The sequence below is a fragment of the Pagrus major genome, chromosome 8 (genome assembly GCF_040436345.1).
Source record: "Pagrus major chromosome 8, Pma_NU_1.0".
Taxonomy (NCBI): Eukaryota; Metazoa; Chordata; class Actinopteri; order Spariformes; family Sparidae; genus Pagrus; species Pagrus major.
Window position 1 is genome coordinate 6,621,659 of NC_133222.1, and position 14,535 is coordinate 6,636,193.

General features: G+C 46.5%; 1 protein-coding gene across 1 annotated transcript; it reads left to right on the forward strand.

The window, feature by feature from the left end:
- Nucleotides 1-1,411: 1,411 nt before the first annotated feature.
- znf469 (zinc finger protein 469) lies at nucleotides 1,412-13,224 on the forward strand. Its single transcript, XM_073471754.1, has one exon. It carries the CDS (start codon nucleotides 1,412-1,414, stop codon nucleotides 13,208-13,210), a length of 11,799 nt encoding a protein of 3,932 aa, XP_073327855.1. The 3' UTR covers nucleotides 13,211-13,224.
- Nucleotides 13,225-14,535: the final 1,311 nt, after the last annotated feature.

A 14,535-nucleotide genomic window follows, 5' to 3' on the forward strand; every position in this document is an offset into this window, starting at 1 on the left:
ATCCCAGGACCATCCTAAGAAAAACCATAAGAGCACCTCTATAAAACTGCCAGGAATGTGTCTTGCTCAGGGACACTTCAGCAGGGTGGATGATAGCCAAAACAGAGGCTTGGATCCGAATCCTCTGGCTGAATTGTGTTCTCTCTCCAACCTCCAGGCCACCCCCAACATTGGCTTTGGTAGTAGCCAGACAAGAAGGTGGGATGGAAGTTTGGTAACCAGGCCTAGAAATTACATTTTGGTGCTAACGCCAAGTTTCATCTGGTCTGACCTCAAAAGAAGCAGAGGCAGCGGAGGGGCCAAAGTAAACTGGGACCTGAGAAGCTGTGTCTGGGATGCCTGAGGAAAGGCAACAAACGTCAGTGTGCCCACAGTCCTCACTGTCTAATGGCTGACTGACTAATCCCTGATATTCCTCCATGATCTAAACCTGCAGCCCTCTGTAGCAAAAGAACACTGTGGCATTGTGTCCTCGCTCTTAAGGAGTCTGTGATTCATTTACTGGCAGCACTTTTTGGATCGGTGTACTGTATTTTTCTCATCCTTCAGTACAGTAGTGAGCTTCATCATGTCAAGACCAAACTGGTTTTCTTTGTGTGATTGTTTATGTAGAGGATTAGGGCTGTGATACTTGCATAGCCATCAATCCACTGCTGTAAAGCAGGAATCCAACGCTCTGATGGAAATGTATTTACTTGTTTGAAATGTATTTTTATTGTAGGCATAAAGAATTTTGCGTCAGTGTCAGTAGTATCTCCAAGACTTGGAGTGTTTGACTTTGGCAGTTTTTAAAAAAATGCCCTGTTTGATTACACTGGCGCTTTGTGCAGCTCCTCTGTGAAACGCTGCAATAGTGCTCTCTGCTGGCAGAAACTAGGAACATTGTACTGGTACTCAATCTCACACATGATGGTAGATTTTTAAATTGTGCCTTTACTAGTGTCTCCTCTTTACATACCCTTTAATAACTTGTTTCATGTACAAATTCCTCACTTTTCTATTTCCATCTATTTTCAAGAATGAAAGATAATCATTCTGCTTATTATAAAGATGCATCATTCTTTCATGACTGGTGTTTAATGCTTTGCTTGCATGTTTGGATAGTATTGCCAGATTTTTCTATATAAAAAGCACATAATATAATCACTTTACATTATTTTTTTCAATCAAACAGTAATGAGCTTGTCATCTGACGATCCTCTCTATTCTCTTTTCCTTCCAGGTCTGCTTTGCTTCGGTGCCGGATCACAGGTTCACGATGAAAGTGAAGGGATGAACCTGCAGCGAGCAGCCCTGTCCCCGCAGTTCCTGCCACTGGAGGTTTACTGATTCATACTACCCAGAAGACGATGCCCCTGTCTCCCAGATAGCACCTCTGAGGACCAGGCCTTCACAGCACGCATTGTGCACCATGGCTGGAGAGACTCAGCGAATGCATGCTGTCAAAGAGCTGGACGCTGAGTCCAAACTGCAGGATGAGGGGACGGCACTGGAACAGCAGAGTGACAAAACCACAAAGGAATCTTCAGAGCACTTTTCAAGCACCAGCACTGAGGCCAGAGCCAGCAGCAGAGGGGCCAAAGTTGAAAAACTAGAGAAGGAAAGGGACTGTCCTCAGCAACGTGAGGCTGTCATACGGCCACAGCAGACAGGGAAGATTGACTTCAGGTCATTGCAGAACCGATCAAAATTTGCCACTGACAGGACTTGGTCGGCCGGCAAAGGCAGCCCCCAGTCCCCGAGTGGAAAGGGCCGCAGCCGAGAGAAGGGGAAGCGGTCAGGAAAGGCAGAGCGTGGCAACCCGCAGCAGCTGTACAGACTTAGCATCACTAATCCACGCTCCAACCCGAACATTGGCATTGCCTACCCACAGCAGAAGATTTCGCCACCCAAGAAGTTGGAGACCAGTCGTGGCCCAGTCTCGGGCAGCTACAGATTCCACGTTCCCAGTATACCAGAGAGAGAAGCCGAACTACAGCAAGAGGATCTCAACTACAGCCGCTGCTTCCAGGAGGCCTCCTCTAACCTTACCTCCCCAAGCTATACCTCACAGGCACTGGTTTCCTCAAGCGGAACGTCATCCCACCCACATCCGACCCTGTCACAGCAGCAGCAGTCTGCCTTGATGGAGAACAACGGCACGCAGCCCAGTAGCCAGCTAATCCTGGCTGACTTTCAGCTGAGTGGCTCTAATACATGGCAGTCTCCTGAACGGACTTTTAATGGTGCTAATTATGGAGTTTCATCACAAAAATCCACTGCCCTTACAGAAGCTAATAAGGCAGGTGCCTTTGTGCCTGCTCCATTTCAATATGGATATCATTTTCTGGAAGAATCGACCTCTGACTCTTTCCCCTGTGAACAGAACCCCCAATCCCAAGACTTCACAGACTCCTCACTCGGTTCTGTTCACGTGACCCACAACTCTTTTTCCTTTACGCCTGGAGAAGGACAAAACATTGCTCAGAACAGCACTCAGTTCGGTAACGAACAGCAGCCGGAGGATAGAAACTCTTATCCTCAGCCCCCACAGTCACAGTTTATTCAAGGGGTAGCATCTTCCATCCAATGTCCTAGGAATCTGAGTGAGGACTCAGCGAGCAGTGACAGCTCCGGCTCCAGCTCACAGCAGTCAGAGCAGGGGAAGACTGCCCTGCCTGAGAGCACAGACGTTACTGGACAGGCAGTAGACAGTAGGGATGCAGCAATCACCTCGGGGAGTAAGAGGAACTGTCACCCCAAAGACACAGCTGCCAACCAAAGAACACTCATTCAAGGAAGTGTGCACCATGCGAGAAATATTTCACAAGGTCCAGGCTCCCAAATGCACTTTCCCGGAAAAACATATAACAACCCTCCAGTCAGTAACATGCACACAGGCTCCATGCCCTTTGATAAAAACATCAATAATAAGGTTCTGAATAGGTTACCACACTCATGGGAAGGGTCTAATAAGACATATTCACCGGCAGATCAAAGCACAATTCAGTATTCTGACATGAATGATAAGTTTCATTTTCAGAACCAGCCAGCACTTGACCAAAGGCCAAATTCAGCTAAAAATAGCAGAATGCCCTGGCAGCAGATACGGCCGACCCCCGCCATGCCAAACCAAAACAGAATCGAGTTATCGAGGCAAATAAGCAGCCAAAAAATGACTTACATGGTTTCCCCCTCTGACTGGCAGGATGACAGTAAATCCCATAAACACAGCTCCCTGAAAAACCCCGGCTCATTTCAGAACGGCAGAACTAGTGATGGCTTTTCAAACCAAAGACAAGAGGCCGTAAAACACAGCGGCAATACGGTGTCAACTTTTAAAGTAGAGATGAGCCACGCGCAAGTCTGTGAATCCAAGAATAAGGCAGTATATTTTGGACTCAATCAGTCTCTTCCAGCAGCGCCGACAAGAAACTATAGCTATCCTCCATTACAGGTCCCACCTATGGGACTCATGATGGTGTCACCTTATGAATCTCCTCTGCCCTCACCAGTTCATAACCCCGCATCCAGTAGTACCTGCTCCTCCCTCTCCCCAGCATCCACCAGTCCTGTTAACATCAGCTCAGAGGACAGTCAGATGTCAAAATCAGCAAACCCCCACCCATTTTATCACCAGCCCCAAGCCAAAACACAGTTAACGTCAGATCACCTGAGCTCTCACCCCCACCAGTTTCATTCTGACGCTCCACGAAACCTTCCCTACGCACCTGACAGAGCCAAAGACGACATGATGAGCTACCTGCAAAACGGCACGCATCCAAAGTCCACTATGGATGGAAACAAAGGCTACATGGACAGTTTTGGGGTGGAGCATCACCAGCCTCCCCCGCCGTACTCTGCACATCAGCTGTTGGCGACCTCGCTAGCCGCAGCAAATCTCGACCAGTTAGATGTGCTTCTGACGTGCAAGCAGTGCGATCAGAATTTCAACAACCTGGCTTCATTTCTAGGCCATAAACAATATTGTGCTCAGCATGCGTTTTCACAGAATGACCTCAAAGATATATCAAAGATGGAGGATGGCAGAAAGTTTCATGCGGAACCGGCAAAAGCGGTGACATCTACGGCAAATGTTTCGATGTCAAGGTGCCCGTCTGACCTTCACCTGTCTCTGTTGGGCCTCAATAAGAATGGAGAACTGATTTCTGAGAGTGAAACAAAAGGAGACAGTAAGGACGATCCAATGAAACTCAACTTGTTCTCCGGTCCTGGTAACCTCCCTGTCGCTCTCCCTGAGCTGGAGATGGAGGATGCCAAATTAGACAGCCTCATCACAGAAGCCTTGAACGGACTGGGATATCAGTCAGACAATGCAGAGATAGACAGCAGCTTTATCGACGCATTTGCTGACGATGACCTCACCACTGTTAAAGCAACATCAAACAAACAGTGTCTGAAAACCAAAGAATCCCTCGTCTTTGAGAGCAAAAATAAACAAGCAGCCGATGATGACAGGTCTTTCACACAGGGAAAGTATTTTTACGACTCTGATGTGGAGAGCCCTGAGACAGATAAACAGTACACAGAAAGCAAGCTCGAGAAAATATCTCTGAATTTGGAACAAGATGAGAAAATTAACATAAAAAAAGAAGTCTCTCATAAAAATTCAAGAAACGCCTCGAGGGAGAAGACGAGGGAACAAGATGGCAAAGTGAAAGAGGCAAGAAAACTATGCAAGAGTGAGGACAAAAACACAAGTACACAAAGGTTTCTCTTATCCAGCAAGTTCTCTGAGCGATGCGGCGTAAAAAGCTTTCAGGACAGCGCTGCGCTGCGAGGGTCAGCGCCCTCGCAGGCCTCCACATCTCCGACCTCGAGAAGTGCAGTGAAAGAAAGCAAGAGGAAAAGCACCGGAGGAGGCACCTGGAGCAAAGAACTGATTCACAAAATAGTTCAACAGAAAAATAAGCTGCATAAGCTCCACGTTAAAGGTACCAAAAATCTCCAGTTTTCCTTAGTGATGGAGAGAGTGACTCCCACCGTACAGAACCCTGCGTTCGGAGAATACGACTACGTCTCGGACTCAGACGATGAATGTGAGCCTGTAAAGATAGCGAGCCAAGGCCGGCTGAATCAAAGTAGCCGGTGTAAATACACATACACCAAGGAGTGCAAATGGCGAGCAAGGAGTGAGCGGGACCAGGCGGCGTGGAGACACGAGTCAAAGGAGTGTTTCGAGGTGAAAAAAAGCGAGGAGGTCTCACTCTCGCCTGAGAAACACAGTTCTCACCAGAGACTCAGGAGGAGGGGGAGCAGGTCGTCCACAAGCAGTGAACTCAGCACATCTGTGAGTGTTTCAAGTGATAGTATCAACAGCCCCAAAAGCACTGACCGCACTGACTCTGACTGTGAGAAGAAGACAGACATCAAAAAGAAAGAGTCTCCAGAGCAGAAAACGTATGAAAGGTCCTCCCCGCAGAAGTTATGTAAAGAGTCCAGCACACTAGCACTGACATTCACTAAATCTGTCAAGAAGTACAATACTGACAAAGCCATTCTCTCTGATAACAAAGACAGCACAGAGGATCCAAAGAAGTATCATTCACACCCAGACGTCGGTGAGCCGGTGTCATCTTCACAAAAAGCGAAAGACACAAACAAAAACGGTGAAAAAAGCAGAGGCTCTCACACAAAATCGAGAGGGAAGCAAGTGTCTCCGAGAAAAGAAACAGGCGCAACAGTGTGTTCAGACAGAAACACCCTGCAGAGGACGGACAAGCTGTGCCCCAAAGAAGAACCGACGCAGTGTAGCAGTCCAGATAACAAGCCACTACAGTCTGATTCACACTCTCCCGCCATCAACAAAGAAACTGATTTCAATATTGACAGAAACACAAAGGGCAAACGAAGAGAGGAGCCCCGAGCCACACAGGCAGAACTATCAGACAGCAGCACATTTGAAAAACAGAGCGACAGTGTCTGCATGGTGAAAGAGCCTATTACTTTAGTCAATGACCTAGACACACACAAGCCGGCGTCTCTTTCCACCTCTTTGATGGATGAGGTGTGCCTATCTCCGACTGAAAGCCAAGGCCAGCTGATACAAAAGGACGCTCTCAACCTCATGCCCTACCCTCTGGATCAGGAGCAGGGGCTCATGAAATCCCCACTCTCATTCGACACATCGTCGATGTTCGGGGACCTGGCCGGGTTCGACAGCGGCCTCTACTCAGACATGCCGATTCAGAAAGAGGGTTTCCATTCAATAGAGACCACAGCAGATAAAAAGGAAGAGTTTGTTTCGTCCTTCTCTCCCTTCCTGGAACAAAGAGACTGGAATCTTATAGTTAGCCCTGTGCTACCGGATGAGATATCTCAGTACAAAGGCAACTCTGAGAAATCAAATGAAAAGAAACCAGATTACGATCATGTTCCTTTGTCTCTGCCAGAAAAAATAATTGACTACAGTGCAAATCTCAACAGCTGCGCATCAGAGGATGAGCTAGAGATTAAAAGAATAGTGAATGAGCTTGAAAACCAGCTGCAGACAACCAAAATGGAAAGCCCATCCTTGCTAGCTCAGGATGTCCCCAAGCAGCTGCAAATGAGCAAGTTTTCACCTTTACGTCTGAGTGATGATTCGGGCAGTGGAGGCTCTAGTCTGGATATGAGGTGCCCCGTGCAAACCATTGATGTGCGAGTGACCAGTTTGCCCTCGGAGCCTTTCACTGAACCGTGGGCCAGTCCGTTCCAGTTTGAGTTAATGGGTGGACACCACAGTCCCCACACTGCCATTCACAATGAACCAGGGGCCCTTGAACATTTTACTGAAAAAGAAGACGATGCACAAAATTTGATCTCCGCAGCCTCACGTATCGAGCACCCACAGCTCCCCCTCGAGCAGAAATCAGAGGAGAGAAACACTGAAAACGAGACTCCTGTAGAAACAAAGGAAGAGATCTTAGAACAGAAGAGATATACAGAAAACCTAATGAAAAGCCTGGAGGTGATTTCAGACTCTATATTCAAAAAAGAACCCATTATCTCAGAACAGAAAGAGCCGAATGTCACCTCTCTCACGAGTCAACAACATCAAGAAATTGAATGTCAGGAAACTGATGCAGTTGAGAGGGAAGATCACAGAGAAAAGGAAGCAATTACTGGGAAGGAGAATATATTATCACCTCGAAATATCAATGAGCGGAAGGACGATAGCGAATTCATTCTGAATGAGTCACAGTCATCTCTCTCTAACAGCACTGACCCCGCAGTCGATGGAAACCATCCAATTTCATCACAGCCCACTGAGCCCGCAGAAAACAAAGAAAGCAAGGCTGAGACTAAAGTCTCTTCAGAGGCGGATATCATTGAGAATAGTGATTTGATTGAGTCTGCTCACCGCTCAAGTGTGGGTACACATGACCCACATGTGGTGGAGGAGTCCTGCGGGAAAAGCAACGCGGCAGACAATGTGAACGAGTCATTTAAAAGCAGCGGTGACAGTCCAGAACATTTGACAGGCGGCTATGAGGAAACAGAGGCAGTGAAGGGAATCACCGGTCAGTCGGCTCGCCGGCCTTTATCACCAGCTGGTTCCAGTTTAATGCAGGATGTGATCAAAGCAGCACTTGAAGAACAATCCACTGATAACCATGATAATCCCGGAGACGCTAATTCATCACATGCGGATGAATTGAAAGTGGAGTGCTCAGATTGTGTGATCGAGGACATAACTGTTAAAACACCAGAACAGGATCATTTGATTGGACTGTCTCCCTCTAAAAACTGCAGCCCTGCAAAGACATACAGCCCAGCAACTGATATGTCAGTGGAGATAGTCACCACAGACAAGCCCTGCAGTCCAATACTGGTGGAAACCAGCACAGAGAGGAGTAGTCACTGCTCACCTGCCCGTAACACTGAGCCAAGTAATCTGTTGATTCTTTCACAGCCTGATGGCATCGTTGACGGTGATTCCTGCAAAGTTACTTCACTGACAAATGACTCCACCGACCATGCAACAGATCTCGCCTTTAACAGCATTCAGAAGCAAGAGGAGATTTTAAATGTTCAGGACATCAATGAACATCCTCCTGTTGATTTCATGGCAAGTCACCAAAACTCACCATGCACAGAGGAGGCGGAAGAAAGTCTTTTTCTACGCACCGCCGCACCAACCAGCCCTCTCCTACCAACCTCTCATCAAACACCCATGCAGAAATGGGAGCTGGAAGAGGATTCATGTCCACCACAAAGTAATACATTTGTTGACTCGATTCAAAATATAAAATCCCCCATAAACAAAGAAGAAGAAAGCAATATCAAAGTGGCTTTAAACAGGGATGAACCAGCCGTGATGGAGTACTCTTTGATAAGCCCGCCACCCCTGGACCTGGGAATCATGGTGTGTAAAATCCCCGGCTCCGACACCCCCATTCCCTCTCCACTGCCGGTGACCAGCCCAGCAGAACCACAGGAAGAGTCAGGTGGTCTTGAAAAGAGAGATCCAATGTACGATTTCAAACTAAGCCCTTTCAACTACAGCAGCATCTCAGATGAACCTCCACAACTGAATCAATATGACTACATACCGATTTCACCAGCCAGTAAACCTGAAGAGAATCCCAACATGAAGCAGAGTCCCAGAGATGACTGTGAAGAGTGTGACCTGAGTGTTAACCCTGCACTGATTTTTAACAAAACAGACACAGACACAGAGGCAACACTAAAATCAGAGCCTGCAGCTGAGCTGAACTTATCAGATGAACCACTGGTCCTCCAGCAGGGTCTGAAATTCACATGTTTCTCATTGGGCCTCCCACCCGAAAACAAAAGCAAAGATTCCTCAGCTGATAATGTAAAAACTAACTTGGAAGTTTGCCAAGCTCTAACTGGACCCGATGAGCGTTTACATATTCATGCGGACCTGCTGAGAAAGGTTGAATCAGAGAACTTAGCTTCTCTCGAGGCCTCTGCTGAAGACAGTACGCTCGTCCGGAAAAAGACTTCAGATGGTCCGCCCACTCCTACGCCACTCATCATCTGTGAAAACGAACAAATGCCTCTTCCATTAGACCCATCAGAGAAACAACCAACAATAGAGGTTGGCCCGTGTTCAACGACGCACCAAGCAAACAAGGACATGTCACCAAAAAAGACACGGAACAACGCTCAGCAGGGGAAAGTGCTCTGCGAAATCTGCCTCATGTGTTTCAGGACTGTGCCGGGGTTAAAGAGACATAAGGCCATGAAACATTTGGTCAGAGCTGAGAAACACATCGGCCCGCAGAGCACGACATCAAGCCATCAGGGGACTGTGCTTATTTATGAAGCATCTCAAAGCACAGAGAAAGAACATAAAGATGATTCACAGACCTGTTACTCAACAAAAATAGATGGGCTGCCCGAGACAAGTAGCACTTTCATATCTAAAGCAGCAGAGACTGAGTCACTCCTGGAGGAAATGGCAACAGAGACAAGTACAGTGGCAGCGGATGAAACAGGCCATCAAAACCCTCTGCTGCCAGCGAAAGCAAAGAAGAACAACAAAGCTAGAAAGAACAAAAACAGCGAGGTAAACATAAAGCCTGACCCTTTCTCTGATGAGCTGCTGAATATATTAAAAACAGACATACTACAAGCTTTAACTCCTGAATTCAAAAGCAGCGGACTACAAGAGCGGCCCAAATCTCCAGAGGCCCAGGTGAAAATAAATGACAGAACTGGAACAGAGAAAATCCCTCGCAACGGCCTCGACAACACACCCCGATCTCCTACAAAAGAGATAAATGTGCTTGATGAAACTGTGGAGCTAAATCAAACCACTGACAAGGACGAGATGAAATGTACAAGCATGACAGAGATTGCAAATGGGGAAGTATGCACAGACGACAATGTGGAAAGTGCTATATCTGTACACGAGGATATAATCAGAGAATGTGACAGAAAGACTCTGTGTGCTGTGGAAGAGATGTGTGAGCGGAAAGGATCAGAAGGCAGCCTTGCCCAAGAGATCCTCCGAAAAGTGGCAGTCGAGATAAAATGTGAGAAAAACAGTGGCCCTTCAGACGAGGTACGCCCCCTCTCCTGTTTGAATTCGTCACCTCTCAGTCCTGCCGGCTTAAGTCCCGAGCTGAAGGCCCTGCTCGACGATGACACCACATTTTCACAGCTGTTCCCCAGAGATGAAGAGGCAAAAAGGAAAAAGTGCCCGAGGGTGTACAGCAAAAGAAACAAAAGACAGAAGCTATCGCCTGATTCAAACGTGACTCAGGACTACACTCCTTCAGAGAGCTTCATGCAAAATCAAGCAGAGCCAACATTCACTGACAATCAGACGAACCGCTGTGAATATGAGACAATATCTCTCGATGATGCCATCATGTTGAACATGTGCCACAACAGCACATTAAAGGCTGATGCCAAGCCAGATGTTCAACAAAGTGATCAGCTGGATGCTCATGAGAATATTAAAGAGCTCGGGAACAGCCTATTGAATCCACTCGAGAGCAACGTCGATAAATCTACAAGTCGCTCCAGTGACATCGATGGAAGCCCGACAGTGAACTCTGATCCCGGCGCCTGTAAAGAGGAAGTGCCGCCTGCACCCTGCTCCCTGCCCTCTGCCCCCTACACCACAGAGCCATGCGTCACAGAGAGTGTCCAGACCTTCCACAGCATCGACATCCAAAACATCAACACCACGTTTCAGCTTCCTGACATTCAGTTCTTCGACTCTAACAAGGATATCTCAGTGGCTCCTCCTATTGTAACTGCTGAGACAGAGAACAAAGATGATGAAAAGTCAAAGAAAATAACAGAGCGGAGAGGCAGGAAACGGAAAGATGGCGGAATGAAGGTCAAAGATAAGCAGTACAAGTGCAAGGCGTGCTTTACTTGGTTCCTCACGCTGGGCGAACTTAACTTTCACAAACTCTCCCACAACCCTTCCCCGCCTCCGACCTGCTACATGTGTGTCCAGCGCAAGTTTAGCTCCAGGGAGCAACTGAGAGACCATCTGAGGGAGAAACATGCCAAGAACAAGACAGGTATCTGGACCTGTGGAATGTGCTTGAAGGAGATATCAGATGTGTGGATGTACAACGAGCATTTACGAGAACATGCCACTCAGTTTGCCCGGAGGGGTCAGACACAAGGCTCCATGTTAGGCATTCCCTTCATGCAGGAGACAGCCGTGAAGAACTTTATCACCTCCATCATGCAGCACCGTCCCAGCAAAACCAACAGGGAGTCCAGCAAAGCCACTAAAGAACAGGAAAAAGCTGCTGCTGCGGACAGCGCCGTGGGAGAGGGGAAAACCTCCGAGGGGGCCGAGCCAAAAGTTCACAGAACTAAAAGCAGCAGTGGAACGGGCGGGAAGCAGAGCACATTAACCCCGCTGGAAGTCCTCCACAAGACTGAGACACCTAAAAGTGTGGAGATGCATCCCAACTGCAAAGATCCCTCGAGAGACTGCCACCACTGTGGGAAACAATTCCCCAAACCCTTCAAACTCCAGAGACATCTAGTGGTTCACAACTTGGAGAAGATTTTCCTGTGTCATAAGTGCCCCGTCTCTTATCAGGAGGCCCAGGAGCTGAAAGGCCATCTGAAGAGAGCACACGAGGAGGTGGACGAGCTGGATTCGAAACACACCACCCTCTACACCTGCGAGCTCTGTGCTGATGTCATGCACGTGATTAAAAAATCTTTCATCTGCAGCACCTGCAACTATACTTTCTCTAAGAAGGAGCAGTTTGATCGTCACATGGAGAAGCACCTGTCAGGGGGGAACAAAATTTTCAAATTCCGAGGTGTTCTCAGACCTGTCAAAGCGTCAGCGTCCAAAGAAGATGAATGTGATTCGCCTGCGAGTAAGAAGAGGAGAATTCTCTCTGACAGTCTGCAGGAAAATAGCTCTGACAGCGGCATCGCCAGCGTCAGCTCGCTGCACTTAAATCAAAACTCTGAAACGCAGTCTTCGAAAGCATCTGTGTCCACGGCAGACGACTCCACGCAGACCATCGCAAACGAATACCACAGTGACACAAACAATACGAATGTCAAGACGGAGGACATCGCTGAAGATTACTCTGAGCTGCTTGTAGAGCTGGAGAAATGCATTCACATGGGCTCTTCTGACTCACCCAAGAAAGAGGACATTGACCAAACCACCTCTACTATTTTTGATAAAGAGGGTAATGGAAAATCAATTACTGAACCATGTGATGTGAAAGAGGAGAATGAGTCAGTCTGCATTAGAGCAGAGGAAACCTCATGGTCAGTGTCCAAAGAGAGCAGTTGTGCAGGGGAGGAAAGTGCTGAGGGTGACACAGCTGAGACTGAGGAAAAAACAGATTCACTTCCACCTAGTGAGGAGTCTTTTGTCAGCTCAAGAGAAAATCAAATAATTTCAAAGACACCTGAGTCAGCAAAGCATGAATTAGCTGCTGATTTGACAGACCAACAGAGGGATGAGGAGCAGTGGCATCACACGTCGAAAGCTTCAAATAATGACAGCAAACAGACGACTTTATCTCACGGTGCTGAGCAGGAAAGTAGCAGTCAGACGAAAGACAAAGTCGCCTCAGACAAAACGGCTGACAACACTAAAAACAGCACGAAGGCTACAGAATCCACACCTGTCCTCCACTCCAAAGCTACCCTCAACGCTTCAACCGCCTCCAACGAGGACAAAGAATCTGTGAGACCGCAGAAGAAGAGGAAAGACGTCAAATCCCCCCACAGCCTGCAGAGGGTTTCCTCTCCAGCCACACAAGAGAACTTTGGTGTCGACTCTCGGGCCAAAAAGAAATTTCGCCCCAGCAAGTGTGCAAACCCGTCTCTGCAGAGGAAGTCAGACGGACCCAACGACTACCCTGTCCTGTCCTCGGTGCGGGACGACGTCGTGAGCAACAAGATCGTCTCCAAGTGCAAGACTTCAAACATAGGTTTGCAGTCAAAAAGGAGCTTGCTCGACAGCTGTACACAGAAGAAAGCGGACATTGTGACTCCTCTTAACGGGGATTACAAAGCCAAAAAGGGACCTCTGGGACGTCCTTTGCACCCCCCTATTTCTAAAGTGTCTTCAGTTTCCATGAACAATTCTCTGAACAAATCTAGGCCAAAGATGGGGGTTAGGTCAATGGAGAGCCATTCCTACCGGACAGCTGAGTCACAGAACCACCTCCTAAGTCAGCTGTTTGGCCAAAAACTGACAAGCTTTAAGATTCCTTTAAGGAAGGACACATCAGAATCTATTAACTGAGATGGATCTGTGAATAAGGGACTGTAAATTTCACAGTTATTAAATGTTTAAGACAATTCATTATGGTGAATGAGATTGCACAGCTCTTTTCTGTGAAATGCTATCTTTAAATACTTACGTAGTCACTTTATGTCTTCTTTGTACATGTGTTTTTAATGACACAAATGTGAGGACGAACAGCAGATATGAATTTTTAGGGGTCATAAAATGATGCTAGTTGGGTGAAAAAAACAACAACTTTTTTTCTTCTTTTCCTTTTGTAGGATATTATCCGTTTCAGAGATTATATTTCATTTACCTTAAAAGGAAAGAAAAAAAGAATACTTGAAAATACAGTAAAATATTTTCTTCTAAGAAATGCATGTTCGTTTTGCATTCATAACATGATCTTATCAGTTTTAAGTCTTTTCCACAAGAGGACCGAACGACATCATAACTGACCTGGACTATTGTCTGTGCACCTTTTCGTTCATGCTTCCAAATATTCATTTTGTATTATTTTGTAACTTTACTGTACTGCATTGACATTCATCATATTAGCCTTTTTGTATAAATATTACCTGGTGCTACATTGTGTTTTATTGTAATGTGAAAGCCAATGTCCTCGGAAGGGAACATGAGATCTGTAGCAGTTACAGTACATTCATCCGACTGTTTTTACTTGTTCTCTGTAGTTTTTATTAAAGATACTGTGTAAACCATCCAAGTACATATGTAGGCTTATAGAAGATTAGGAAAAAGCTTCCACATAAAATAAACAATAAACTCAGGTGCATACAAGGACATCACAGTCCCAAAGACCTGTATTCGGAGATCTTCCAATGCACTGATAATACCACACACAAATCACAAACTCAATCATCTGTGTCTGTAACTCCAACTGTTTAATTATGAATAGTATTTACTAGGACAACAAAGGTGCTTTATCTTGTTTATACTGTATGTATCTTATACTGTATAATATTGTAGGTAGATTATTGTTTGGTGTAATGCTTCATGTCAAAGTTTTATTTTAATAATGTGCAAAAGAATCAGAGTGAGAAGAAAGGGAAATGCAGTGCCTCTTGCAGGTTGTAAAGTGGTTCACTAAGTGCCTCCTTTATAGTTGGTTATTAAAGATCTGTATTGGTCTCTCCTTGCTCTTTTTCTTCCTTTTTGTTCATGACAAGTTTTGCAAATGTACTGACTTCCATCCCCGCGGACTGCAGCTGTCACCACATGCATCAAACACTGCAAACAGTGGAAGCTGCTTGTGCCTGGAGGCAAAAAACAGGTGCACACACAACAGAGTCTGACTTCAGTTCCTTTTCTGTCTTCAGATCAGC

Excerpts from the sequence above, each read along its gene's own strand:
- znf469 (XM_073471754.1), top strand. The coding sequence starts at position 1,412 with ATGGCTGGAGAGACTCAGCGAATGCATGCTGTCAAAGAGCTGGACGCT.